This window comes from Letharia lupina (genome assembly GCF_014066315.1).
Source record: "Letharia lupina isolate WasteWater1 chromosome Unknown contig_22, whole genome shotgun sequence".
Classification (NCBI taxonomy): domain Eukaryota; kingdom Fungi; phylum Ascomycota; class Lecanoromycetes; order Lecanorales; family Parmeliaceae; genus Letharia; species Letharia lupina.
Genome location: NW_023502991.1, coordinates 1,141,752 through 1,168,737, shown reverse-complemented (window position 1 = coordinate 1,168,737; position 26,986 = coordinate 1,141,752). Strand labels below are relative to the sequence as shown.

Below are 26,986 nucleotides of genomic sequence, written 5' to 3'. Positions count from 1 at the left end.
CGCTAGTCTAGTCTACTTCAGCCCTAGCAAAAATGTGCGGCCAAGGTGTAGCTATTGACTACAGTACTGTCTCCAGCACCAAAGCCTGTTCAGCAGATGAGGAAATTGCCATTGAGCAGAATGTCATTGAGCAGCCATCTGATTTCTTCATTCCCTGTTCACATTCGTGTCCAATCAAGCTCCCTGCTTCCTTTTCTCTATCAGACTCGAACACTCCTCTCGGAGCCCAAGTCAGCAAGACCATTTCACGCAGTCAACAACAACGATAGACGCAGGCGCACCTTTTGTTTCACATCTCGGGGGCAGGCCTATGCTGACAAAATCCGGCGCCCCAATACCGACCCGATTGTCTTTGTTGATCCCCATCACAGCCAAATCCCCGATACTCTCTCACATACCGAGCCTCAAAAGCCAGATCAATTTTCGCGGCCTTCAACCGTGACAGCAACCGAACAAGCAGTCTTCGATAAACTTATGAAGGACGCCTCACAGCCCGCGACCCCGGAGCCAGATGAAGAAGACATTCTAGACCAAGACGAGCAAACCAGGGGATACGACCCTAACGTGGATCTGAATAGCATCTTCGAAAATGCAATCAGGCAGCTGCGAATGCAAGAAGAACAGGCTGCGAACAGTGCCGCCAAAAGTCTTCTTCTCGCCGGTATGCCGAGACAGCGAGCAATCGACATCCTGGCTCGTGACCAAGATCAAGCGCTCAGTGGGAGAGATTGGAAACGCCTGAAATTAGCCAATGGCACTACGCTGGGGAACGAGGTCGAGACTGAAGAGGAGCGGGCGAAGCTTGAAGTAGCCTGTGACGATCACAGAACCCTGGTGATGGGTATGCTTGACAGCGCAAATAGTGATGTGGAGATTTGGCAAGTCCTTGAAAAGGAGGTCTTCAGTCTAATCACGCATCTGGATGAGCACACCAAACTCGTGGAGAAGGCGAAGAAAGTGAAGGCCTTGCATGCAGCGAAGGTCCGCAAAGCAGAAGCAGAGGGGAAAGCCATCACAGACGTCAAGCTTACGAAGAGAGATCTCACCGAAACAGAGATTTCAAGCACCAAGTTAACCCACACAAAAGCAATTCCGATCGATAACCTCCTCTCGATCCTCCGTAGGAACTACGCTGAGTACTGCCTTAACGCTCTCCGGCTCATGCGCAGAAAGCATCCCACATCCTTCTACGCGCCACACGTACTCTCTACGATCAAACGGCGCGGACCCATCTCAACCGTCCTCGGTGTGTCCACTGACATTTACAATGAAATACTCTATCATAAGTGGATGCAATACTCTGACCTGCATGGAATGGCCGACATGATAGAGGAGATGCTCAATCAGGGCATCGAGAGCAACGGGGTGACAACCGCTTTGATTAAGGGGATAGCCAAGCAGAGACGGATGGGACAGCGGGGATTTTTTGGACCGGTGGTGAAGGAGTGGTGGGCTATGAGAGCGACTGTGGAAGGGTGGAGGAGGGTGCGCAACCTCTTTGCGAGGATTCTGAGCGAGATGGCTGAAAGAGAAGCTGTAATGGTTGATGAAGCGGAGAGTGAAGAATGAGAGCCGGAGAGCGACAAGGCATGTTGGCGGCATGCAATTTTTACAGCCAGCATAATCGAATTCGAGTACTGAGCCCTAACAATCTCCCTCTGTACAATACCCGTTGCTGCAGAGGCTATTTGTACAGCATAGCCCAAAATCCACGGCCAACTCCAGCCGATTGCGTCTTTCCCACTCCTATATCCAGACACCTTTGCTCCTCAACCCATCCACCAACCCTCCCGCCTGCATGCCCACCCACTTTCCGACCATATCGAGCCCGCCGCGTACCTTCTCACCCTCCTCCAGTCTCCGCGTCAAGAACTCCTCCGTCTCTGCAAACCCTTTCGACCTGTCCTGCGTCATGAACAGCTCCGCACCAGCGTATATCGCAGCGAGTGCGGCACGGTCGGTATACCAAGCCGAAGTCACGGTAGTGCTACCGGCCAGGAAGAGGAGCTCGTCTGACAGGAGGGCGAGTTCTCGGAGCGAAGTGGGAATGTGGCGGGCGGTTGATAGGAGAGCGAGGGCTTCTTGCCAGCGATGTGCTATGGGCTTGTTGGCGTGTAACCGGTGGAGCGCCAGGCTTCGGATGTTGGTGGCGATGTCAGCGTGGGGTTGAAGGGAAGAGGCATGTTTGGCGAGGGCGAGACGCTGGGTGACGAGGTGGAAGTTCACGATGGAAAAGGCACCGGTCGGGAAGAGATTGGTAGAGATGTCGAGGTAGCCGGCATCTCGTGCGCCATGAGTGAGAGCAGTGGTGGTGAAGCCATGGGTTGGGACGTGGGCGAGGGCAGCGGAGAGGATGGCGTCTTCGGTTGGGCTGAAGGGTGAAGGAGCTTCGTGCTCGTAGGAATGGTAGGAGCGGCTACATTGCCAAACCAGGCTTGATCTAAGATGCGCTGGGTACCTCAAGACGGCGTGCAGTGGCCTTGTGGTAATCATTGTTCATCAAACCTCTGTCCAGTTCCTGGATTCGTGATATCAGCCCGAATCTGCAAAGACCTTTTGTAAACCCTAAAGCTAATCCTATCTAGTCTAGTCAAATTCTCGCACAAATTCAGCGAATACGATCTCGTGTGCAGCAACGGTACCGCTGCAGCCATGTTTGATCCGATTCCTAGTGCTAGGGTGGCCGAGGTGCATGAACTCAATAATAATGCATGTGCTTTTTTTTGTCTGCTTGCGCCGTTATGGCGACAATGTCCTCGGGGCCACTGATTGGCGGAAAGCATCCATTGCTAGTGCCAAGCGTTTGGCCCGCAATCAAGGTGACTGGGAGATATGACCTGCATGAATGCATCACTATCACCAGCAGGTCGTTGACCGCCGTCTTGACCCATTCCTTCAGCCCTTCAGCCTTCTGAAGGTGTGTAGGTGCCTGGTCCTTTCAAGGAGCCGGCATGCCCATTACGTCTGGCCTCCTGAAAGGTCGACTTTTGTCCGATGGACCTGCATTGGAAGTGGAGAGCCGGCCATTACTGACAGGCCTGCATCAGCGGTTAAAAAGCCTCTCGGCGCACTCGCAGTAGTTGTTCGAGGTGCATGCAGCCACAAGACACACGTATCAAGCCACACGCACAGACAAGGGTGACAACGGTCGTGGGTGAGGAAAACAGGGAATACGGTCGGTAGCCGAAGTAATCCGACTGGTAACGATTGATCTGCTGCCCTTCACTGGACAACGTGAGTTTTTTGGAAGCTTTGTTGCGGAAGCCCGGGGGGGCGGCCAAGCGGGGCCCCAAAAGCGGACCCGCACATGAGTCTTGAACTTTTTCTGATGGAGTATTCGAAGTCAGTAGATGTGAAGGGTTCGGGCCCGAGATTGTTGAGAAGATGGAGTATTGTAAATGAATAGAAAAGAAAAAGAAAAAGAAAAAGAAAAAGAAAAGTGATTCATTGCGGTGGTACAAGGATGTAGGATGGTATATACAGTAATCACAGTACATGTACTTTACTTGAGAATTTAGAAATATCAAAGGCAGCCTTAGCCGTTAGCGTGCGGGAGACTACCAACTTTTCAGTTCGCGAGACAACCAAAAAAGACGACTGAAGTCTATCACCGAAGTCTTTTTCACGCCTCTACATTCTCTCCTCGTCCTACCACACGCACCATCATAACTTCATAACTACTTTAGCACCAAAAAAAAACCTCCTATTCCTCATCTTTGCTTACCTTGCGAGATCCGAAAGCCTACGATTGGTCGCCTGTACCTGCACAGCTCACCCGTGACCCGCACTGGCATTTGGCCCGAAGCCCTCAATCTCCCCCGTCAGCCTCTCAGATCGTCAAGGTAAGCTTTTTTCCAGGAGGAAGGAACGCTCTTCGAATATCCCACCTGTTCTCCATGCCTTTATCGCGCAACACCTTCTGAGGCTGACAGTCCGGCCATCCAATAGATATACGCAATTGCTCGGGAAGGAAACGCCCAACAACACCCGCACACCAAGGCAAAACTAGGCGTCTTTTCGCTGCAGCCCCACACCTCCATCTTCGTCTGCTTGTAACGTCCCATCTTCAGACGAATTAGGCCCTTCTACACATTTCACTGGACGGCTTCTTGTCGCTCTGCGGTCCGAAGCTCCCCACGACGCAAGTAGCTGCAGAAAATTGCCCACACGCCTTTTTGTTTTCTTTATCCCTGTGGTCCAAAATTTGGTTCCAGCTGCCAATTCCCCAACCGCCTCGTGAGAGAAATTCGATCTCAATCACAGCGAAGTGAGGAAACCGTTGCTCTCGGCAATCGAAGGACTGTCGCTATCATCATGGGTCCGTCTATCCTCTCCTGCTCCTCCCCCTTCTGCCCTTAGCTTAGTCTACCCTTGCGACCGACTCTAGTTGCTCCTGAAACTAAGACACGCTCAATTTTGCTCCTCTACCAATTGCAATCCGTGTTCGAGTATACTGAAAATTCAATGCTTATATTCTTATTACTTTAGATTCAGCTGACGTATATCGCCCTCATGCTGTAAGTACTGCGACTTCTTCATCTCTCATCCGTTCCCTTTCCCCCCTCCCACGCGGGAGATTGGCGCTTTTCAACTTGACAAAATCCTCGGCATGCCCCGGGGCCGGCAACTGCTGCTTCTGAACGGCCACACCGCTGCTTCATTCCTTCCTCTAACCCCGTAGTTACCCTTTGGCCCTTCTCTGCCCCCTTGTACTCGAGACAAAACTGTTGTATTCACCACTGTTCACCTATCATTTTACACTTTGATTTCCTTGGAAAGAGGTGGCCCAAAGTGTGGTGGATTCAGGTCCCAACTAACCTTGCATAGCGCGAGCGTTCTCGCTCACCAAGACGTCGATCTCGAAGCCCACGTCGTCGTCGTTCTTACTCGCCTCGAAGCCGTTCTCGAAGCCGCGACGACTACCGCAGAAACGACCGCCGTTCCCGCTCGCCGATGACGAGCGGCGCTGGTGGCTATTCAGGGTCAAGCTACGGTCGTGGAGGAGGAGCAGCACCTCCAACCAGAAGTTTCGAGGAGCGTGCGCAAGCAAAGGAGCAGATGATGGCTTCGGTTCGAGAATCATCTCAGCAGGAACGTCGTGTCTACGTGGGAAACCTCTCTTACGACGTTAAATGGCATCATCTCAAAGATTTTATGAGGCAAGGTAAGATAACTACGTCCCAGGAGGCTGACCAGCTAGTCCTCGACGGTAGCTGACGGTTGGGTGCAGCGGGGGAGGTTCTCTTTGCCGATGTGTTGCTACTTCCGAATGGAATGTCGAAGGTGGGCGCCTATGCGTAGAGATGGCTGGTCTTTCTGGTTTTGTTTTGGTTGATGGACGTTGGATTGACGGATTGGGACTTTGTCCGCGGGCTATGTAGGGATGCGGGTAAGTTGATCAGCTGTACCTGCAAGTCCTCTTCGCTGACCTGACGTAGGATTGTGGAATACGCTACAAGGGATCAAGCCCAACAAGCCGTCAACACGCTCAGCAATCAGAACCTTATGGGTAGACTCGTTTACGTTCGAGAGGTAAGCTTTCAAAAGCCTTGTCTATACTCCACGCATTGATGCTTCAGCCGCCGCTGGAATCTTTCTTAACGTTATAAGGCACTGACAAGCCATACATTAGGACCGCGAGGCCGAACCTCGCTTTACCGGACCGCCTGCAGCCCGCGGAGGCTACGAAAGCGGGCCGCCTCGAGGGGGCTATGGCGGCGGCGGCGGCGGCGGATTTGGTGGTGGTGGTGGTGGTGGTGGCTACGGAGGCCCTCCTCCATCCAGCGGCGGACGCCAGATCTTCGTCAACAATGTCTGTCATCATGACTCTATTCCTAATCGCTCCGTCTGAGCTTCCGTTGACACGATTGATATAGTTGCCGTACACGGTTGGCTGGCAAGATCTGAAGGACTTGTTTCGTCAAGCTGGTATGTACCTTCTCCGAGGACTAACGCTGCATACTTCCGTTCGCAGGGCTGTAATTGACAAGTGATTCCGCAGCCCAGCAAGGTGCCGTCATCCGTGCCGACGTCCATCTAGGCCCAGATGGTCGCCCCAAAGGCTCCGGTATCGTTGCATTCGAGACCGCCGAGGACGCGCGTAATGCGATCAACCAATTCAATGGCTATGACTGGCAAGGCCGCATGTTGGAGGTCCGTGAGGACAGGTTTGCTGGTCCACCCGGTGGCGGTTACCAAGGTCGTGGCGGATTTGGAGGTGGCATGGGACGTGGAGGGTTCCGAGGCGGCTTTGCTGGTGGTCGAGGTGGCTTTGGAGGAGGCTACGGTGGACGTGGTGGCTACGGAGGTGGAGGAAGTGGCTATGGTGGTCCGCCTGCTGGCAGTTTCAATGACGCTGCTGCTCCTGGCGCTGCCGCTGCGGCACCGAACGCCTTTACCGACTACGCTACATCTGGAGGAGAAATGAGCGAGCTCATCTATGTTCGAAATGTGCGTCTTCGTTCCCACTCCCAAAGCCCTAATCATTTTGCTCATAATTACAGCTGCCATGGTCCACCAGCAACGAAGATCTAGTAGAACTTTTCACAACTATTGGAAAAGTCGAGCGTGCAGAGATCCAGTATGAGCCCAATGGCCGTTCCCGAGGCACCGGCGTTGTCCAATTCGATTCACCTGAGAATGCCGAAACTGCTATTTGTACGCTGCTTCCCATTATGCACGGAGGAAATTGCTGACTTTGTCTTAGCCAAGTTCACAGGATACCAGTACGGCGGACGTCCTCTCGGCCTGACCTTCGTCAAATATCAGAATCCGGGCGATGCAATGGAGGGCACAGAGCAGACTGGGGGCATGACCCAAGATCAGATCATGTAATGATTTCAAGTCTTTGCGTGCGTGTGGGTGCGTGTGGTTGGCATTTCAGCTCGTGGAATCAGTCTCACATCCAAAAGCATAGGACCTTTACAAGGGCCGGGTCTCCTAAAAAACGCATGCGCTCATTAAAAGCATGGGATCAGTAATGGCGGAAGATGTCTGGGCCTCGATACTTTCTCTGATTGTACTTTAATATCATCCGCATGCCAGTCTTTCCCGTAGATAGGACCTCCTCAACTCCGAATGGAACAGTACCACCTGCTGTGCAGATACAAAGTAATAATCCTAACTAGGTTTCTATGTCTGCGTATGTCATGATAGACTCGAATTTTGTAGAAGCCTCCAAATGATTTATGGCGATTGTACTTGTACCGAGACTAACCCATCCATGGTACCTTATCCCTCGAGACCAGCGTTAAAAAGGGAGATCGTGCCGAGAGGCTGGCCCCCTTCCAGGAGCAGCAATCGCCATTCTCCTGAAGCTCGGTTTCTTTCTCACGCTCTTACCCAATTACTCTCTTCTACGATACTCATTGTACCTCTCCGTGACCCCTCCAGAATCCCTCACAGGGGCTGAGCACACCCTCAGTACAACCCTCGCATTTCCGGCCACGCTAGCTCCCCCACCCATTATACTCTCCACATCCGCGACGGGGCCACTGGCGATCACTCTCGTTCTACAATCTCATCGCAGAATGAGTAATACCAACCGTTCGCATCGCCATCTTTAGACAAGCCGTACCGGAACAAAGCCTGCCTATGCGCTTTACGCTCTTCCCCACCGTTGAAGCCGCGCTACCTTCGGTGCTTCCACTCTGGAAGGGTGCCACAGTGTTCTCGTCACGAAAGTCGTCGCCTTCGGGAAGGCGGGAAAGCAGGAAGGGGCTTCCACAACGCCCAGCTTCACGTCCATGAGGCGGCAACAAAGGCGCTCGAGGTCGATGGGTCCGTGATGCTCGATGCAGTACTTGGTGAAGCAGGCGTTGGCATAGAAGTCGGAGTGGTCTGGGCCGAGTAATATGCGGAGGTCTTTGACTGGTTTTTCGCAGGCGTCCGAAGCGTTGCATGGACAAGAGGGAAAGCAGGAGCTGCCCCGTTCGCTGCGATTTGGTGCAGTTGCCACGGCAGGTGCAGTTGAGGTCTGAGGGAATTTCGTTGAATGTCTGAGATTCTGTATACAGTGGGAAGGAGGTACGACGGTCGCTGACCTTCGTCAGGTCCTACCTCCGTCACTGCCTTCTCGCCAGTCGCTCGACGACGCTCACAGTTCGGCTGTGCGTGCTCGGCATCGGACTGCGCGAATCCCCCTGACGTCTTGTTGATTGATGTGTTATCCATTCTTGTTCGGCTGATCTTAACCTATTCATTGAGCTGCAATTGTCGGGGTTGGGATCGAAAGGAGGACATGATACTGGATTGTTGATGCTCGTCTGCTCGAGAGGACGAGGATTGGGCGATCTTTGAAGCGATGGATTCCATGTGCTTTTGGTAGCATAGAGGCTACGCTGGTGGAGAAGGGCTGACCTAGCTAATGGTACTTGCTTCATGTTAAGAGAGCTATCATGGTCGTCCATGCCGTTCGGCACATGAAAGCCAGCAAAAGGACTCGTAAAGCAGATATTGAAACGAAAAGCAGACGTTTTCTTGAAAAAGAGCTGAAGACTGCTATACTGTACCAATGCAGCCAAGGATCTTTGATTTTGGTCACATCCGGAGTGGCCCTTTTTGATGGAATAAGGAATATATGAGACATTTAGTCGTGTGCAGCAGTAGAAAGTGCAAGTTGAAGAAGCCTCCAGTTATCTCAGAGCCCACTGGAAAACTTTGGCCAACAAAGAATCTCATTAATCTCGCACGTACTTCTGAGATCTCTCTAGAATACAAACCGTGATACCAACAAATTCACTGAGTTGAGAGAGAAGCATTTTAGATCACGTGCCATCGCGTATCTAGCGCCATGTTCATGACGCGTGTCTGAGGCAAATCGGACCCTCCATCAACCATCAGTCCACAATGCATCGACCCAAGCTCTTAGATCCCTCAACCGACAAGGAGAACACTCCAGTATCACAGAAAGCGTCGAGACTCTATGGCGGCGGACCGCAATCCATAGACCGCCTCATCAAGCCTTTCAGATGCCCCGGTAGTGCCACACCAACTCGTGCGTCAGAAAAACCGGTCAGGAAGAAGAGAAAAGTCAGCTACGCGGACGCAGATGGTACTGTTGAGGATGGAGAAAAGCCTTACACAAACGAAGACCGCCTCGCATTGGCGAACAGAGATGTCAACAAGTTCCCAGTGTTCAAAGTGAAGGACAAGGGTACGCTGTTTCGTCAACGGTTTGCAGTGCCATTGATCAATAAGGATGCTGGAGGCTACAATTCATATCGCCCAGCGCCTACATTGGGAATGCGGAAGGGAGCAGTGTTTGTGGCCAAACCACTGCATGATCCTAGCGGAGAGTTCGCCATTGTGCTATTCGATCCTACAATCGATGACAAGCCTACCACGGTTGAAGAGGAGGTAAGACAAAGTCAGGAAGGAAACATCCCGAAGCTGGATGTCCCAATCATGCACAGGAGTTTGGCCGATATACTGGGATTGAAGAAGGAGGTTGAAGAACACCCAAAGGTCCCTGTGGTCATTGATCCAAGGCTAGCGAAAGTTCTGAGGCCCCATCAGGTGGAGGGGGTCAAGTTTCTCTACCGATGCGTTACTGGGCTCATAGATACAAAGGCGAATGGCTGTATTATGGCAGACGAGATGGGCTTGGGAAAGACACTACAATGCATTGCGTTGATGTGGACCCTACTGAAGCAATCACCAGAGCCTGGCAAGTCTACGATTCAAAAGTGCGTCATAGCATGCCCTTCAAGTCTTGTACGCAATTGGGCGAACGAGCTCATCAAATGGCTTGGGAAAGACGCCGTGACACCGTTTGCGGTAGATGGGAAGGCCTCCAAAGACGAGCTTACCACGCAGCTTAGGCAGTGGTCGGTTGCCAGTGGGCGAGCCGTGGTGCGCCCTGTACTCATCGTGTCTTATGAGACGCTGCGACTGAATGTGGGCGAGTTGAGCAATACGCCAATCGGACTTCTGCTCTGCGACGAAGGACATCGTCTGAAGAACGGAGAGTCTCAGACTTTCGAAGCACTGAACGGACTCAACGTTTCGCGACGAGTCATTCTTTCTGGAACACCGATTCAAAATGATCTATCAGAGTATTTCTCCTTGCTGAACTTTGCCAACCCAAGTCTACTTGGCACGCGTATGGAGTTCCGCAAGCAGTACGAACTGCCTATCCTTCGAGGCCGTGATGCTGCAGGGACGGACGCAGACCAAAAGAAGGGTAATGAACGTCTGGCGGAGCTATTGGCACTTGTCAATAAGTTCATCATTCGGCGAACAAATGACATTCTCTCCAAGTACCTACCCGTCAAGTACGAACATGTCGTCTTCTGCAACCTCGCGCCCTTCCAGCTGGATCTGTACAACCATTTCATCCAAAGCCCGGACATTAAGAGCCTTCTGAGAGGAAAAGGCAGTCAGCCGCTGAAGGCAATCGGCATGCTCAAAAAGTTATGCAATCATCCAGACCTGCTCAACTTACCCGACGATCTTCCTGGCTGCGAACAGTATTTCCCAGATGACTACGTCCCCAAAGACGCAAGAGGCAGAGACCGAGACATCAAGTCGTGGTACTCTGGTAAGATGCAAGTCCTCGATCGCATGCTTGCCCGGATAAGGCAAGACACCAATGATAAGATCGTCCTCATTAGCAATTACACCCAGACCCTTGACATTTTCGACAAGCTCTGCCGCTCTCGCAACTATGGAGTTCTTCGCCTCGATGGCACCATGAACGTCAACAAGCGGCAGAAGCTTGTCGATAAGTTCAACGACCCGGAAGGCGAGGAATTCGTCTTCCTGCTCAGCAGCAAGGCCGGTGGCTGTGGTCTTAATCTCATCGGCGCCAATCGACTCGTCCTCTTCGATCCTGACTGGAATCCGGCAGCTGACCAGCAAGCACTGGCTCGTGTCTGGCGTGATGGCCAGAAGAAGGATTGTTTCGTTTACCGCTTCATAGCTACAGGTACCATCGAAGAGAAGATCTTCCAGCGCCAATCTCACAAGCAATCTCTATCCTCCTGCGTCGTCGACTCCGCCGAGGACGTCGAGAGGCATTTCACCCTCGACTCCCTGCGCGAACTGTTCCAGTACAAGCCGGGCACTACAAGCGATACGCACGACAGTTTCAAGTGCAAGCGATGCAAGCCTGATGGCAAACAGCACCTCAAAGCCCCGGCAATGCTGTACGGAGACACGAGCAGTTGGAATCACTTTGTCAACGATGGGGAGGCAGGACCGCTGGCAAAGATCCAGGACTTGCTGCTGAGGCAGGAAACAGCGGACAAGGCTGTCAGTGCTGTGTTCCAATACATCAGTCATTGAGACGGAATTGGCACGGGAGCATGGATGGCTTTGGGGTCCTATGGGATGCATATTAGCGGGCTGGGATCGGTAGGCTTCAGCGTTGCTGCATTCTGGGTCTCAACGAGCATGATAGATTGGGATGATCGCTTCGATGGTCGCAAGCGAATGCTCTTTCCTCTTGTATCGTCTACGAGCATGAGCAAGAGCGAGTATAGAACAGATCTCCTACCAGTCGTACTATCATATAGCACAAAAGCTCCCCAACGCCGACCCTCCTGCAACCCTTCGCCCAAGCATTTATTCCTCTCCCGCCACACACCGTCTTCCTTCCCGAATCCCCTCTCTGCCATCTCCCCCAACACATCCTCACCCTACCTTTTATCTCTCCAAAACCTCCCCACCCCACCCCACCCTCCTCTCTCTAACCCCCCCCTAATCCGCCCCGTACCCCTCTCTCCCTCCCTCCCTCCCTCAAGCCGCCCGCCCACCCGCCCCCTTCCCCATCTCGCGCATCCAGCCGTCAAGGAGCCCCGCCCGGCCCCGCCCCGCTGCGCCTCCGTCTCTTTCGCTGCGCGGCCGTCGGGAGGAGAAGGGGGCAGCGGGGTGTAGGGGGACCCGCTGGCAACGTGGTGGCGTGGTGGGTTCTCGCGTTGGCGATGGCGGCGCTGGGGGTCTGGGTACTGGGGAGGTGGGGTGGGGTGGGGTTTGGGGAACGGGAGAGGGGGCGAGTAGGCCGTAGTGTGGGGTGAGACGAGGGGGGCCCGTGGGGGGCAGGGGAGGCTGGGAGTTTGGTTGGGAGGGTCTGAGCGTCGGTCGGGGGGGGTAGAATGGTGGTGCGAAAATGGACATGGATGATGATTTGGCGGGGGGGAGAAAGGACGGGAGGTGATAGGTCCGGAAGATTCTCTGATGTTTTTTTTTTTTGTGGAGATGGGGGGATTAACGGATTGTCAAATGTTGGTAGATAGGTACATTGAGAAAAACGGGTACCGTGCCCAACGCCCTGAAACTTTCCGTCCACCGGCCTTCAACCACGCGTGGGATATGCAACCTCATCTCGGTCTGAGAGCGGAATGCACGCACCCAGATCTATGCGCCAAATCCGAGCCATCCCTGACAATTGCAGATCTGACCACTGCTGCCTGGCTCTCACGTCGCAGTGTCCTGGTACTCTGATCAGGTCAAGGCGGCAAAGGCCAGTAGTCACCCATGCGTTGTTCACCACTTTCAGAATTGTGCTCACTCAAGCGGAACTCTGTCGTCCGGACGATTTCGTTCTCATTGAACGGCATTGAGCCTTGCTCAAGGTCCTCGCTCTTGAGTGATGTGTCAAGCGCGTATATGTCCCTTGAAACAGCAGGACTCCATCGAGGGCTGTGTTTGACTGATCGCTTGCCCGAGCCTCCCCGTGTGGTAGCAGCGTCGAGAATCTTGTTGAAGAAGGGTCTGAGGGCCGGTAAGGAGACTAGTGTTATGGATGTCAAGTGCTCGACGATTGTGCAAACCGCGGGTTTCCAGAGTCCCCACGTATAGTCGTCAGAGAAGACACCCCTCAGCGTGACTGCTTTCGCTATCGCGCAGCCTGCCGTAAGAGAGCCGAGGGCGATGAGGCAGCATAGAGCGACTTTCGTGCGCACATTCATCTGCAGCCGGTGTAGTACGAAGATTGGGATAGCAGCGCAGACGAGATCGGTGAAGGCGTCAAGTCCGAACCCTATGTAGCCCGCTAGGTAGGTGATGTGAGGAGAAAAGCATTTTCCCTGGATGTGAGGGTCCCAGATCGCGGCCATTGGCCGGCATTGCACAAGAAAAAGCACGATCTGTGCGAAGTGACTAGCTGCACAAAAAGCGATGACCACCCAGAGGAACGTCGCAAGTTGCTGTCGAGTGCGGCCAATGATCCGTAAGACGCAGAGACACACCGATATCTTGGCCAGGCCGATCCCGATGATGTTGAATATCTGTGAGATGACGCTCCATTTCAGCACCAGAGGGATCTGTTCGAGAGGCAGGCAGTATATATGTCTTCCCAAGCCTATGAGAACGAACTTAGTCAGGCAGCCAACTCCGATGATCCCGGCAATCTGGAAGACAGTCAGTGCAGACCCAAAAGCTGCTGTTGTAAAGTTTTGACTGACCAAGCTGGCTATTATAGTATAATCGTCTGATCTGACGCCGTTTTGGAGACCCAGCTTGACATACAACCGTAGCGCCACGGAACTGATAGCAGTACATAGAAGAACCCAGCTCAAAGCCAGGAGCATAGGCCCTTGGTTCTCATTGCAGGACGCTTGCGTGGGAGTGGGTTCTGGCATGTCGTCGTAGGCGTAATGAAATGAGGGTAGAGACTGAAGGTCAAAGACTGAACGTTGAGCTTAGGGGGCCATAGAAGGTCTATGCCTAACGTGTTGAACATGCACAGATCGAGCAAGCAGTGGGGTAGAGCGTATCGGGTAACCATTTCAACTCATTATTTATCTTTTTGGTATCGCTGCAGGGATCAATGGAAGGTTGAGAGTGGTATGAGCAGTAGCGAGAGATGCGGCACTCGGTCTTTTTCGTAGCCCCTTACTTCTGTAGAGAATTTTCTGGCTCGCAGATATCGCGCATAACGATGGCCAAAGCCAAATCTGATGGCAAGATGCTGCGAGGACAGATTGCTTCCAGACTGGCATAAAGTACGACGACGTCTCGCGTGGTGGACAGGGTGGATTTGCGATTTATTGGTGGGTCCTTTCAGAGTAGCGTTCTGTTGCTGCACGATGACACTTTGTCGTAGCCCAATTTAGTTGGTACAGATAGGCGAAACAAGTGGCGTTTGTCGCGCGCGATCAACTGAATGGGCAGCAAAGGTGAGCCGATCCAAACACAATTCAGTATGAAGTCGCAAGTGCGCACCATTCGCTGTCCATCTGGTCATCTTCTGGAGCTTGCATCTTTTGGAAATGGTTTTGACAGTTGACACATGCAGATATGCAGAATTCAAAAAGTTGGCAACAAACCGTTTCTTGTTATTCTCGTACCCGCATTCACGGGAATGCCTCCTATTGGCTCAAGGGGACATCTTTGCCTTCTCCAATGCCTTGCATCCTCTATCGAAAATTCCCTGTAAGGGCGCTTAAAAGCCAGAAGGAGTAACATGCATTATTGCCTCGTATATCATTGATTAGCAAACACCAATAATTCAAAGGGTTAGTAGCTAATATAGAATAGGCCTTCTAGAAGGATCTGGCAATGATGATCATAGCAGCTTGCATCTTTTGGGGGGGTTTTTTTGGGCAAAAAAGCACCATCCGCACCAATTAATTCTTCCTCCATTTCGTCGGAAGAACAAGCGGCAGATGTCGTTGGGCCTAGACTCCGGCCAAAACAGACGCGTAGACAGCATTGTAAAAATGATGTGAATGCGCAGGCGTCCATCTATTATGAAACACAGACCGTTTAATTTAAGCCGTCAAACATTGCCTGTAGAGGCCCCGTATGCCAGAGCGAAATGAAAAGCACTGAAGTCTGCAGGCTGAGAGACGCGTTGAGTGGTCTTCGCGTGCCTCGTAAACGCTATCGAATCCCAAATGGTTTGACACGGAGACTCCGATGCGAACGCAGCCATGTCCTTCAAGAGCACATTATTTTCCGGTTCACAACTCGCTAAGGTGATTTCAAATGACTTGCTGGTCTCTGGCTCTTTCTTAAGCCGTAAAGCAGCTTGACGGGTTTCGACCGATTACACTGGTAGCCCAAACAGTAGTGGTGCAAGGACCATTCCCAAAAGAAATGTAGACTTCAGAGAAACCTGATGTATGGCGGACGATTTGTTGTCCCCTTTTGGTGGTGCAGCGGCCGCTGAGGGCGATGCAGTTTGCATTGTAGATTCCGTGGCAGATGTCTTGGTCGCAGACTGTGCTGTCGGCATCAGAGAGGTACTCGTGGACGACGACTTCGGAACACCGTTTCCTCTTGCATAATACTGTTCAGACATAGATGTATCGTTGATCCCAGTGCAATCCTTATCCGAACCGATCAAGTTGATTGAGCCTGCCGATCCCAATTCCTCATACACGGCTTGACCATTCTCGTCCTGGAGCACGTATGCTTGACTCAAGTCTGGCGGATTCTCACCCCTGATGGCATTTTCCAATTAGCAGTTACTTTTTAGAGACAGAGATTGGAGTCATGAAACATGTGTTTGATGTAGGGGACTCCCGGCACATGTATCGGGGCTTTTGAGAACACTGAAAAGATTCGGGGCTAGAGAAGTCTTACCAGTTCTGAGGCTGGTTGATGCCCGATAGCTCTTGACTCGGAAGACTGGTATTGTACCACTTGCCATTCCCGCCATCTTCAACGTTATCCGATGCGTTCCCAATACAGCGCCAGAGCTCAATGTGCTCGCCGTTGTTAGGCAGTGACGAGCGAGACTCAAGGAGGCCGCAGAGGCAGGCTTGATCGTCGATATAGGACGGTAGGTTGGTAGGAGAAGCGCAGCCGGTGCCGTAGATGATGCAGGTATTGTTGGTAGTGGTGCTCGACATCTTGAGTACAGCTTGAGGAGCGTTGGGTGTTTGCATGATGGCCCCACAGTCCAGGAAAGCTGGTATCTTATATCGAGAAACGATTGACGCTCATATTTTGGCTCTGGGCAAGACTGACGTCCAGATGACCGACTCCTTGAGCAGTGTTGGAAAATGAGGCTGACGCCAGGGGTGCTAGCATGCAGCTGCTAGAAGAGTTGATGTTCAAACTCGAGGAGCACTGGGATTAGGCAGCGAATTGATCACAAGTCTCTCGGTGTCTTCCCTTGCTGCTGTCCAGTCTTGAAGGTCTCCCTTGACTGGATGATACCATTATAGTACTCGATGCAAGTGGTGTAATCTCTAGGCAGGTAATCGAGATCCTGCCACGATGACTTGCATTGAGGATTGCACCAATGGTTGCTTGCGCTTTTCAGCTGCCTAGACGAGCGAAATCAAGCGACACCTGCGTCATGCCGCGTATACGAGTGGGTCTTGCTTCAACTTCAGTTTCCGCTGGAGCCTGAACATCCATTTGGTTTCCACGAATGATCAATTCAAGTGACAGAAAGTCCAAGAGCGTACCACATTATCGAGCATGGCCTCATCACGTACGCTATCCACACGGCTGCCCAGACCCTAGCGTTTGCTGACTCATCGTAGGCGCTAAGCAAGACATGGGTCCGAGTTCCCATCTCAAATCCACGCTGCAGGAGCTCAAAAAGAGTGTTGTTGATGGTGCAGACCGTCCTGCACGGTAGACTTCCGTGCAAGACCATGGCATTGCAATGCCTGACTTCGTCCTTAGTGGTGATTCGATGAAGTCCAGCGCTCAGGCTATGAAGGAAAAGAACATAGATAGCACGGGCAAGAAAGGGTGAGGGCTGCAAAGATACTCTGCAAAATCCCAATTTTCTGATACTCGAACAGTGGTGATAAGTCCAAGGGTACTGTTGGGGTAAATAGGCAGTAGTGGACGATTTGTGCAAATGGGGAAGATGAGGGCAACGATGTTACGATGATCAGATGATGGATGATGTTACGAAGATCTGACAATGGGTTTGCTGCTGACTTGGGGTGTGGTTTCAGTTGTGCTTGCGTAAATATTGCACCGTTTAGTGCCATTGCCAAGTTTCCTTCAACCCCCAATTCTGTCTGCATGGGGCCAAACCTTGATTCCGCTGCATGTCTGGGTTGCTGGTCGCTGGACCTCTACTGTCGGTCCGGTCTCTCTGTCAGCTGACAATAAGGAACATCCCATCTTCGTCGCCTCCTTCAACAATTGTCTTCCCACATTTTATCACGCATCCGGCATCACTCGCTGGTCCAACCTCAGACACGTAATCATCTCGGCTATGAGTGCAGGTCACGATGAGCTCAATGGCTTCACTGAAAGACGAAGCGAAACATTGGAGGATATCACGAGGAAAATGATCATTCTGCAGTCCGGCTTTGGAAAAAGGTCTTTGCAGGCATGTGGGGAAGGAAAGCATTAAAGTGTATCAGGATTGGTGGTCTGTGTACAAGGAACAATCATGCGGACGATGTTGACGACACTCTTGAGGGTCGACTGGGGGGTTGCTTGATGGCTTCATCTTCGAGGGTAAAAATTGGCCTCCAAAACTTGATGCTGGATGTACTCAGGAGGCAAAATGAGTTAAGGATTATTTCAGAAGGATTGCGCAAGCTTTTATTCCGTTCGAGAGTACGAAGCCAGCCTGCTGGCTGCTACCAAGCCTTGCTTTTGCTCGCCGGCGTATAGCTACATCATTTTGCACCAGCTGTCTCCCTATGCTTGTATACTACACAAAGTCAATGATTGCAGACTCTACAGTATCACTCTCATGAATTCTTTGAGCCCGAAACTCATCGAGCTCATAGTCCTATCGAGCTTGATCCGTGTACTATGTATCAATCAATCTTCTCCCACACGTTCTCGCGGTCTTGCAAAATGGTAGTGGCCCTTCCAGTCGGAAGGTACACAGGCACGAGAACAGTATCTGTGCAAGATGCCTATCGTAAACCCTTTTTATGACGAATGGCTTCCAAACAGAAGCAAATGTATTCTTGCAGCCCTTCAAGTCGGGAGAAACAATGGAAAGGACGCTTCCATTTGCGCAAACAAATTTTAGTGAGCATGGTGTGATCCCTCGAGATCAATGTACGCTCGTTCGCAGACAATCCTTTCCGTACCTCAGGCAAATATGAAAAGACGTTCAAGACGTCGAACAGTTGTAAAGCAAGACAAAAGGCAACACCATCCCTCATTCATTCCCCAATAACACCTCTACAAAATCATCCAGCTCCACGATCTTGAACCTCTCCCCCCACTTCTGCCTAAATTCCCTCCTCTTATAAGCCCCACTAGTGTTGTGCTTAAAGCTCGCCAGCTCGATCTTCCACCCTTTCGCCAGCGCCCTTTCCACCATCTTCAAAAAGCCTCCAGAGTACTCAGCCTCAGCTGCATCTCCGGTTGCAAGCACCATCGTCGAGGGTTCTTCGGCGTCAACAACACTCTCCATCATTTTCAGATGCAGAATCTCATCGACTGCCTGCTCCACCCACTTCTCTGGTGCATACTGCACGGCAGCGGTCGTTTCTGAGCCACTGCCTGTGCCTGATTGCCCACCTCCGGGGCCACTATTCCCATTTGAATTCGAATATCTCTTCTGGCGAGGAGTCAATTCCTTCGCTTTATGTACTCTGTCCAATATGTTTGTTTCATAGCCGATTTGCTTCGCTTCCACCATAGCGGGGAAGTTGTCGGAGCCGACGACGATGAGTTTGGCGGTGGGGCGGCCGCGTTCGAGGATTAAGGAGAGGTTGTGGAAGGAGAGGGGTTGGCGGCGGATGCGATGGGCAATATTTTGGCCACGAGCCATTTTGAGGGCGTCGTGGAAACCTATCATTATCTGTTCGGATGTTTGTTAGCGGCGAAATAATGGCTGGGCTGGGTGGATATCGCCTACGTTCGATGCGTCAACAAAGACATGGATGCCTTCTGCAGCGGCATCTGTGCTGCTAGCAACGTTCCTTGCGAATGACAGATTTCTGAGATACTTTCTGTCGTCTATAAATTTCTCGCTAAGCATTGACATCAACTTCTTCTTCTTCGTTGCTGCAACTTCAAGCGTAGTTTCTCTGACGGGCTTCAAGACTTGTATGGCTTGTTGGGGCAATGGCGAGGCGGCGGCAGGTAAGGCTCCGGCGTCATCAGAATCCCGACTCCTGAAAAGCTTTCCAGACCGCAATCGGCCAGTGCCGTTAGACGGAGGAGTCCCGTGGAGAAATTGGTAGATGACACCGCTCCTGTCTGGGATTTTCTGCTCATGTGCATCTTTCCCTGACTCATCTTCACTGCCGCTTGGGAGGGTTTTACTATTTGTGAGCTGTGTAGCCAAGGCTTCTCCCTCATGCCTCTGCTTTCTCCGCGCCTTCTTTCTCTGCTGCTTATTCAATTTCGACAAGGCTGGAATGCCGTTGTTCTCATCATTGCCTGCGAGGTTCGCGCACTCGACATCATCCTGCCATCTCACTACTTTGAGTAAACGCTGTTCGCTGGCAGCCTTTCCGCTACAGATGTCGATCAAGCTGGGCGAAGGTCCAGTCGTGACTGGGGGCGCCGGCAGATCTAGAGGTTGGCCAAGGTATTGCCAGATTTTGTCAAAATCTCCAAGCTGTGTTTCTTGGTCGTGCACCTTGGCTGCAGCAGTACACGTTGCTTGTTCTGGTGGGTTGGAGTCTGTGTCACTGGAGATTGTCTTCTGATGTGCATTTTCTCCGCCACTGATGGACAGGGAATGGATGAGATCGAAGACAGGCCCGAAGTCCCAATCATCATCCCCTGGTCTTGAAATCATTCGAGCTCAACAGGGAGCAATGCAGCTTCCCACTCTGCCCGCTATTCCTAAGCGCAATGGTTTGTCTCGGTTTGCGTGCAGGCTTTAGATCCGTGTGCGTACTCGGAGGGTAATTGACAAGGTCATTTCCGCGGACGAATCTTCCAACCAATCTTTTGTTACCATACTGGTGTTTTGGATCCGCTATCACAGAATTTACAAGGAGAGGTGCGTTTGTTGGATTTGAGCGATTGTTGTACTGCTCATAGACTCAGTGCCACCAGTGCGGAATTATTCCATCTGACGGCCGGAGTACGGCAGACCAGATACCACTATAGCAGATATCAACCTCTCTCGCCTCTCTCGTCTAGACTACTGTTGTATGAGTAGCTCGCTCGGAGTAATATCGAACCCATCCATTTGATGCGGAGCCTTCCCGTACATTTCTTTGCAGCTTCCATCTTGTTATATGCTATACCTCTTCATATTTTTTGGGACATCACTGCAAAATTGGCATGAATTGTTCTTAATGCTCCTTTGACGGGAAGAGCCGATTCGTTCTGGCCGATACCCACAGAAACGTGCGCAGATGAACAGAAAGAGGGGGTGTTTTCCCGTCGCAACTTGGAACTTTAATACATTGGATCCTCGTGCGTCCAAGAGTCGAATGACATCCAGTTCAAGGCAAGTATCCTTGGGCCTTGCCAAGGCCCTGACAACTCCCTTTCCCCTTTGTCGGTGTGATTCACGTATTCCATCATGTGTATCAATGTGTCATTTCCTTGCGCGTTATCAGCTTAAATGTCTATCCGACTCGTGACGCTACATATATCTAAGTGTCTTCCTTTCCAAAAGGAGACCAGTCTCCAGCAGCACATACCTCTCCAATCTCTTACCGGTCAGTCCAGTCCAACGTGGAACTCGAGCAAGAGATGTACACCATTGCTGGCTTTAGCTCCATCGGCGTAAATGGTGGTGCTGCACCTGCCAACCCCGCTAACATGGATGCGGATCCCGCTGCTCTATTGAGAGTCGGAAAGAAACAGGTTCCGAAGGCAAGTGACTTTAATTGAGCTGATGAACTCCTCCAAGAAGCTGCTTTGGGACAGAAGAACTTCATCTTGCTCAGTATGATATGTTTTCCTTGTGGTCTGATGTCTACTTGGGAGGCAATCATAGTGTAGGCCTCCTATTCCCCATGATTTGCAGAAAACGACTCACAACCACAACAGAGACTTCCGTATTGGATACCAAAAGTGGGTATGCGTTTGCACTACATCCAGAGGAAAAAAACTGCGCCTTCCTGCAAACGGAAGAGAAGTATTCCATGCTCATCTTTTATCGTGCACAGCGGAGGGCCTGCGGGTTTGGTCTACACTTTACAGCTTGATGTTCGGCTGAACAGGCACCCTCTCCGTATTCATCGTCATTGGCAAACTGTCCTCTATGCCACCGACCGCGGGTATACAATATCACTGCGTCAGCTTCCTTTCGCGTCCTCGGCTTCAATGATACCCGAGTCACGTCACCGGTATGGCTGTCAGAACCTCGATTACCTGACCATCATCTCAATTATATTAGGGTGGCTCACGGTAGCGGGCTGGATGGTAACTTGCGCAGCGACATCTCTTGGTGTCAGTAGTCTGATCCAGAATCTAGCTGCCGAGACCCAGGAAAACTAGTCCCCGGAAAGGTGGCAAGGAACACTCATTCATTGGGGATTGTTACCATCTTGCGTGGGATTCAAGATTATCTTGAGGCCCGCACTGCCAATCATAGGTGTTCTCATCCTTATGCTCCATATCCTAGGATTTCTCGCTGCCTTGTTGTCGGTTATGAGTCCAAGTCCGCACGTGGCAGCGGACAAAGTCTTTGCTACCTTGTTAAACGAAGGCGTTGGAGCACAAACATACTAGCCACTTTTTGGATTCGATAGCAATGCAGCGGCGTTTCTTGATTTAGCTCCACCGTGTCAATTTTCGACCATACTAGCCCAAGGACTAAGAACTGTCATTACCCGCCCTGGAGGCGAATCCTGCAGTGCTTATCCAAACCCTGCAGATGTCGGAAGACTCAAAGCGTATCCATCAATGTCCCACGTGCTATGGTAGCTAGTGTCGTCATTAACGGCGCGCTTGTGTTTAGGATACCACTGGCTTTACACTCGCGACGTGAGCATTGACGCCATATCGACCGACCAGTTCCCGGCTATTGAGAAATTGGCTTGGGCAACGCAATCGACAAATGCAGCGATCATCATGCTCACACTTGTGGCCCTCCTCACATTTGGTGCATGTACAGGATCTTTAGCTGCCGCTTCCAGAGTGATCCTTTCTTTAATTCAATCATTGACATATTCGTAAATTGTACAACTTCCCAGAAGTCAATTCACTCCATTCGACTCATCTCGCCCCACAAAGAAGCGCTGTAATAGCAATCATTACTGCCGTTAACAGCTTTCCTGGCATATAGTTCATGAAACCACGTGCGTTTCCTGGGAACGGTTGCACACCGAAAGCTGTACCGTTTCCCGAACCCGGAGTCGTGTTGGTTCCTGGGACCAACGGAGATTCTGGCGACGGAAAGGGTCCCCTTGACCCAAAACCTCCAATATAAAGCCACCCGACCCCCCTCCCCTCGGACCGTCAAGTGCTGTGGTTTTCGAGCCAACCACTAACTCACCAGCTGGATCCAGGGATACTGGAATTCCGCCGACGGTCACGCCTGGAGCCCCTGAAGACAGGGTAGAGCCTGCGACCTCGACACCATTTGGAGCGGCGGTGACGGCCTTGCCGGCGACTGTGGTAATGAATGGCGTTGTCTCCTCAGCTGGCAGTGAAACAGTGCTGCTGCCTACCATGAGGGCTACGGAGCCAAGCGATATGGGGGTGCCGGACACGGTGATAGGCGGCGCACCCGGTGTAAGACTCGTACCGGCGACGGAAATGCCATTAGAGCCGCTGGACGGCTTCGCCGGCTATTGTCGTTACTTGGCCTGCTATTGTGCGCAGCGAATATAGGTGGATAGCAATTGTGCTGGTGCCTATAACGAGAGCAGATGCGCCGTGGGATACACGGGTGCCGGATACAAAGATTGGAGGAAAATCTGCAGTCAGAATTATACCGGCAATTAAAATGCCATCAGAAAGAGGGTGGACGACTTGGCCATCAATTGTAGTGACCTGACCCCCAATAAGAGGCAGAAGAGTCGGAGACGGCAGAGCTTGAGCGGTGCCACCCCAGATAAGATTAAAGGATGGGTCAAGGGAGACTACCGTACCTAAGACAGAGACTACCAGGAGCACCAGCAGTCAATGTTATACCATAGATTGAGACTCCGTTTGCAAGCTGAACTGCGACTGCTCCATCGCGTCGTTGGCGAGGCAGGGTTCGCCGTAGGAAGGAGGTAAGGAGCTCCTCCCAGATAGAGGTGACTCGATGAATCGACAGAGACTGACGTACCGGCAATAGCGACGGCAGCTGCGCCAGCAGTAATCACAGCGCCGTCGACCGAGACGCCGTCGGCAAGAGGGGTAATTGCATGACTAGCGATTGTTGTGGCAGGAGCAGCCGGAGTAGACAGGGGTACAATCTGGTGGGCAATCACGATGCTGTTACCTTGATTGATAGCAACGACTCCAGAGATTGTCGCTGGAGGCCCTACAATTTTGACTTGCACACCATCGACTTGGACCCCAGAAGTGCCGGCGACCACATTGTGGTCACCAACTGATATTGTGGTCGCAGATGAGTCTAAGATTGGATCACTTGGGCTGCTCGAAGAGTTTACTTCTCCACTATCTCCACTGCCGCCCTTTGCATCATTGGGCTGCTTTGGGTCATTTGGCAGGATGGGGTTCGTGCCTGGCGCAGGATCTCCATTGCCTCCCAATACCTTACTCGATTGCTTTGGATCATTCGGTAAGCTGGGGTCTGTCACTAGTCCGGGATCTCCACTGTTTCCCGCTGCGTTTTTCGGTCGCTTTGGGTTACTCCGCTGGCTTGGATCCGCTCCTTGGTCAGATTCCTCACCAGTGCCACCCTGATCATTAGAGTCGCTACCGGATCCACTTTGGCCAAGACCTAGCTTTGGGTCTGTTGTCTTCTCCGGCAAAAGCGAACTCTGACCTTGCGTAGGTGTAGGTATCTGCTCGTTGCCTACGGCAGTCTTTCTGGCTCCAGGGTCATGAGTGGGACTGGGTATCGGCACCACCGGAGGGCTTTGAGGACCTTTGGCAATGACGATAGGCGCAAGTGCTGTTGCTGGTCTCAGAGCGCTTGGTGGGTCGTACGCCGTAAACCATAATGCTGTACAATTTTTCAAACCAGGGGTCTATCTCCAAGACTTTGCTAGGTATGGCGATGAGGGGGCGGTACGGTTCGTCAGGCGCTGGTTTGTACCAGTTCGCTTCCTGAACGATTTTACGTTAGCGAGCCACCGCGGTGACGCAATGAGTGTGTAGGACTCACCATTACGCTCTGTGGAGGGCAAGGCAAATCGGCGAAATTGAACTGACTCGTCGCTGGGTGGAGCGTATCATGGAGAGGCCCGGCCATCGTCGAAAGCTCTCCAGGAGAGAAGGCGAGCATTATCGCTGGAATATCTCCCGTCGATCCCCGGGTTCCACAGTAATCCGCTGCAACTATACTGTGGTTGGCGTAGATAGAGGGAGAAGTACTGGCATTGTATTTCGCATTGGCATGCTCAAGACATGATCTGGCCAGCAACTCATAACGTAAAGCCCCCTATCACTACAGTGCTCGCTGGCAGGCCGTCGTTCTGGGTTATGTTAGGTGGAAGCACCAACGAGTGGCCACGGGCACGAATGGATGGATGGATGGAGGCCGCGAGCTTCAATGGAGATACTTGGGCTTGGGAATGCGGAAGCCTTCGAAACACAGGGTGGCGCCAACCATGGATCCACTAACGGTTCTTTGAATGTTACAGGACCGATACTCGTAAGTAGAGCAGTGGTTACATAGGAAGGCCCGGAAAAAGGACCTTGAACTGTGCATCCCCAGTACGTTGTTGCCGAGCCCGTTGTGGCACCATAGAGGGGTGGATTGACGTCGTTTCCAATAATGGTAAGACAAGATGTGATTGCGTCAGGATCTGGCCAGTAGTAAACGTCGACGCTCTGCGCGCTGATGAAGCAGATATCACAGCAAGTGGTTCGAAGCGCAGACAGGACTGAAGTTTGTCCCTGCATCAATTGTTGCTCCGCAATACTCGCCAAGCATCGTGGTGATCTCATCCAATCTTTGATGACAGCGAATTCGAACATGACGTCTTGAGATACATATTTGCTGCAATCCAACGATGTGTTGTGAGGATTGACGAAGCACTCGTTCTCTTGAAGGAATGCTAAGGTGCCAGCACCCCAGGAGCCACCGAAGAGCTCGTCGAGAGCTAATGTCTTGTTCTCAGTACAGGAGGTATTCCACAGCAAACATTCATCATTGAGGTGTAGAGATTGGTCCGGTCCGACAACGGTTGTTGTCATACCGGTGTACGTGCAATCTTGGTTTCCAAGATAACAAAGTCCATCTTGTTCATCAGTATCCAGAGTATTTGAGGTCCCAGGAGGAGGTGCGGTAATGGTGCTGGTCAGGCCGTAAGATCCATTCGAGACAGTGCGGCTGAAAGAGCGAGTCTGGGAAATATTGTATGCCTGCAACGAAAGCCTACCTGTTGGGATCTCAGAGACAACTCGCGACGAAGGATTCCAAATCCTCCCTGTAAACGTCGAAGGTTCTGGGAAAAGGCTGCCGTCGACGCTGTAAATACCCAGAATGCAGACTGACAGTAGCAATCTGGTCTCATGAGCCATGCTTTTGGTGGTTCAACCAGACAGACGTGAGACGCGGAGTGCTCTTGAAAGGGCAAACCACTCATAAGAATAGCTCGAACCGAATGCTGCGGTGCCTTAGCTCAGCTCATTCACAGTGTGACGGAGGCAAACTGGAGGTTCGCTATCACCAGTTACTGCTCAGTTAGGGGAGAAAAGAGTCAATTTCAACCATGGGGGACTGGCGACGCGATGTAGAGCAAGGAAAGCAAGCGAACAATAAAGAGAATGACTGGGCATCCTACGTTCTTGTTGGCTGAAAAGAGCCTTGAAGTCGAGCCTAGTCGCCTCTGGGCAGGGCCCAGTTCATAGCAATGCCCCCGACCCCCCACGCCCCATAGCCTCGAGCACTTGGTGGCGAGCCTCGATGCTACGGCGGCATTGCTCTGGACCCATTTAGGGCGCGCTGAACCAAACGCGGATTATTATTTTCGTGTGTAACTTCCTCACATCCCCCTCCATTTTCATTTTCCAACTCCTCTTGGCACTTGGACAAGGCTATACAGGTAACGGTACCGGATGCTATTCCCTCTCGCAAGATTTGCCGATTTGCCTAATTGTAGCCCCTTCAACGAAAAATCCTGTGGACTGCGGTTCAAGTTCATGAATTCGCCCAGACTCAATGGGACGAATTTGCCGTATGACTGCATGGCCGAAAACGAAAGAGCAACGAATCTCAGGTCATCCAGCGGATGATGCAGATCTTTTCGTATCAGGCAAGGCAGCTTCAGCCCATGCTAGACAGACAGCCTCGTCCCAGGAAAAGAACACAATGACACCGCCGTCGGAACAGGAACGCTCGTCGAGATAGCATCGGCCTCCAAGCAAGCGAGTAGGATTCTCCCAACGCACATCGATCGTTAGGGAGCGGTCGGCGCCAGAAGTCCCGAACGGCGCCGGTACCGGCTCTCGCAAGGTACTCTTGGCTCCGCATCGAGGGACCCCGGGGCTGTCTCCTGGGAGCGGGTATCGAAGTCTAGGGACCTCTTTTGGGCGTGATAGGTCCCGGACCGGGCTGGGGCTAGGTGCGCTTCCGGATTACCTACCCTTCAAGGTATTTTTGCTCTGTTTCTACAACCTTACACCGTTCACGCAGAATTCGGGATCGTTTTTTATAGTTCTCAATCAGAGAACAAAGTCCTATTGTCAGAAATCATTCCAAGTAACTCAAAGATGTCGATTAGTCTCTTCGACGCATGTGAAGTTCTCCACGTACCTCAACGCGATGCCGCGGAAACCGGATCTGACTACCTGAACAATGTCGAAGCAATCTTTTAGAAAACGGGTTCGAATCATACTCCAGCCGGGGGACTTTTCGATGCAACTCAGACACCTTGCTGCACATCGATCCTTCAATCAAGAAGAGAAGTTCCTCCGCCGAATGGGTGCCCTCTAGAGCCGCGGACTTGTTCGGTGGGCTCATGATTGGGGTATGCGGACAGAGAGGGCAAGAGGTTCGCATAGAACAGATGGGAACAAGACGACTGAATGACAAACATTCAATCGATCTTTGCACGAT

At 51.9% G+C, this 26,986-nt stretch overlaps 8 protein-coding genes across 8 annotated transcripts; 3 read left to right on the top strand and 5 right to left on the bottom strand.

Annotated features, from left to right (window-relative positions):
• Positions 1 to 32: 32 nt before the first annotated feature.
• HO133_005995 (uncharacterized protein) lies at positions 33 to 1,569 on the top strand (the record flags this gene model as incomplete). The annotated part of the gene is made up of 2 exons (XM_037296898.1): positions 33 to 122; positions 205 to 1,569. The coding sequence occupies 2 exons, from the start codon at positions 33 to 35 to the stop codon at positions 1,567 to 1,569; spliced, it is 1,455 nt and encodes a 484-aa protein (XP_037148079.1).
• A 177-nt stretch (positions 1,570 to 1,746) lies between these two features.
• HO133_005994 (uncharacterized protein) lies at positions 1,747 to 2,654 on the bottom strand (the record flags this gene model as incomplete). The annotated part of the gene is made up of 3 exons (XM_037296897.1): positions 1,747 to 2,394; positions 2,459 to 2,543; positions 2,605 to 2,654. The coding sequence occupies 3 exons, from the start codon at positions 2,652 to 2,654 to the stop codon at positions 1,747 to 1,749; spliced, it is 783 nt and encodes a 260-aa protein (XP_037148078.1).
• A 2,299-nt stretch (positions 2,655 to 4,953) lies between these two features.
• Positions 4,954 to 6,834, top strand: HO133_005993 (uncharacterized protein; the record flags this gene model as incomplete). Its single annotated transcript, XM_037296896.1, has 9 exons — positions 4,954 to 5,164; positions 5,231 to 5,283; positions 5,382 to 5,389; positions 5,439 to 5,532; positions 5,633 to 5,812; positions 5,877 to 5,928; positions 6,002 to 6,450; positions 6,504 to 6,657; positions 6,707 to 6,834. The coding sequence occupies 9 exons, from the start codon at positions 4,954 to 4,956 to the stop codon at positions 6,832 to 6,834; spliced, it is 1,329 nt and encodes a 442-aa protein (XP_037148077.1).
• Positions 6,835 to 8,847: 2,013 nt separating this feature from the next.
• On the top strand, positions 8,848 to 11,286 carry HO133_005992 (uncharacterized protein; the record flags this gene model as incomplete). Its single annotated transcript, XM_037296895.1, has 1 exon — positions 8,848 to 11,286. The coding sequence occupies one exon, from the start codon at positions 8,848 to 8,850 to the stop codon at positions 11,284 to 11,286; it is 2,439 nt and encodes an 812-aa protein (XP_037148076.1).
• Positions 11,287 to 12,449: 1,163 nt separating this feature from the next.
• HO133_005991 (uncharacterized protein) lies at positions 12,450 to 13,583 on the bottom strand (the record flags this gene model as incomplete). Its single annotated transcript, XM_037296894.1, has 2 exons — positions 12,450 to 13,352; positions 13,407 to 13,583. 2 exons carry the CDS (start codon positions 13,581 to 13,583, stop codon positions 12,450 to 12,452), a joined length of 1,080 nt encoding a protein of 359 aa, XP_037148075.1.
• A 1,409-nt stretch (positions 13,584 to 14,992) lies between these two features.
• Positions 14,993 to 15,800, bottom strand: HO133_005990 (uncharacterized protein; the record flags this gene model as incomplete). The annotated part of the gene is made up of 2 exons (XM_037296893.1): positions 14,993 to 15,389; positions 15,532 to 15,800. The coding sequence occupies 2 exons, from the start codon at positions 15,798 to 15,800 to the stop codon at positions 14,993 to 14,995; spliced, it is 666 nt and encodes a 221-aa protein (XP_037148074.1).
• A 2,243-nt stretch (positions 15,801 to 18,043) lies between these two features.
• Positions 18,044 to 19,639, bottom strand: HO133_005989 (uncharacterized protein; the record flags this gene model as incomplete). Its single annotated transcript, XM_037296892.1, has 2 exons — positions 18,044 to 18,691; positions 18,749 to 19,639. 2 exons carry the CDS (start codon positions 19,637 to 19,639, stop codon positions 18,044 to 18,046), a joined length of 1,539 nt encoding a protein of 512 aa, XP_037148073.1.
• A 2,452-nt stretch (positions 19,640 to 22,091) lies between these two features.
• Positions 22,092 to 25,449, bottom strand: HO133_005988 (uncharacterized protein; the record flags this gene model as incomplete). The annotated part of the gene is given in 6 exon segments (XM_037296891.1): positions 22,092 to 22,595; positions 22,609 to 22,724; positions 23,081 to 23,895; positions 23,933 to 24,030; positions 24,089 to 24,335; positions 24,548 to 25,449. 6 exon segments carry the CDS (start codon positions 25,447 to 25,449, stop codon positions 22,092 to 22,094), a joined length of 2,682 nt encoding a protein of 893 aa, XP_037148072.1.
• Between the last annotated feature and the right edge of the window lie 1,537 nt (positions 25,450 to 26,986).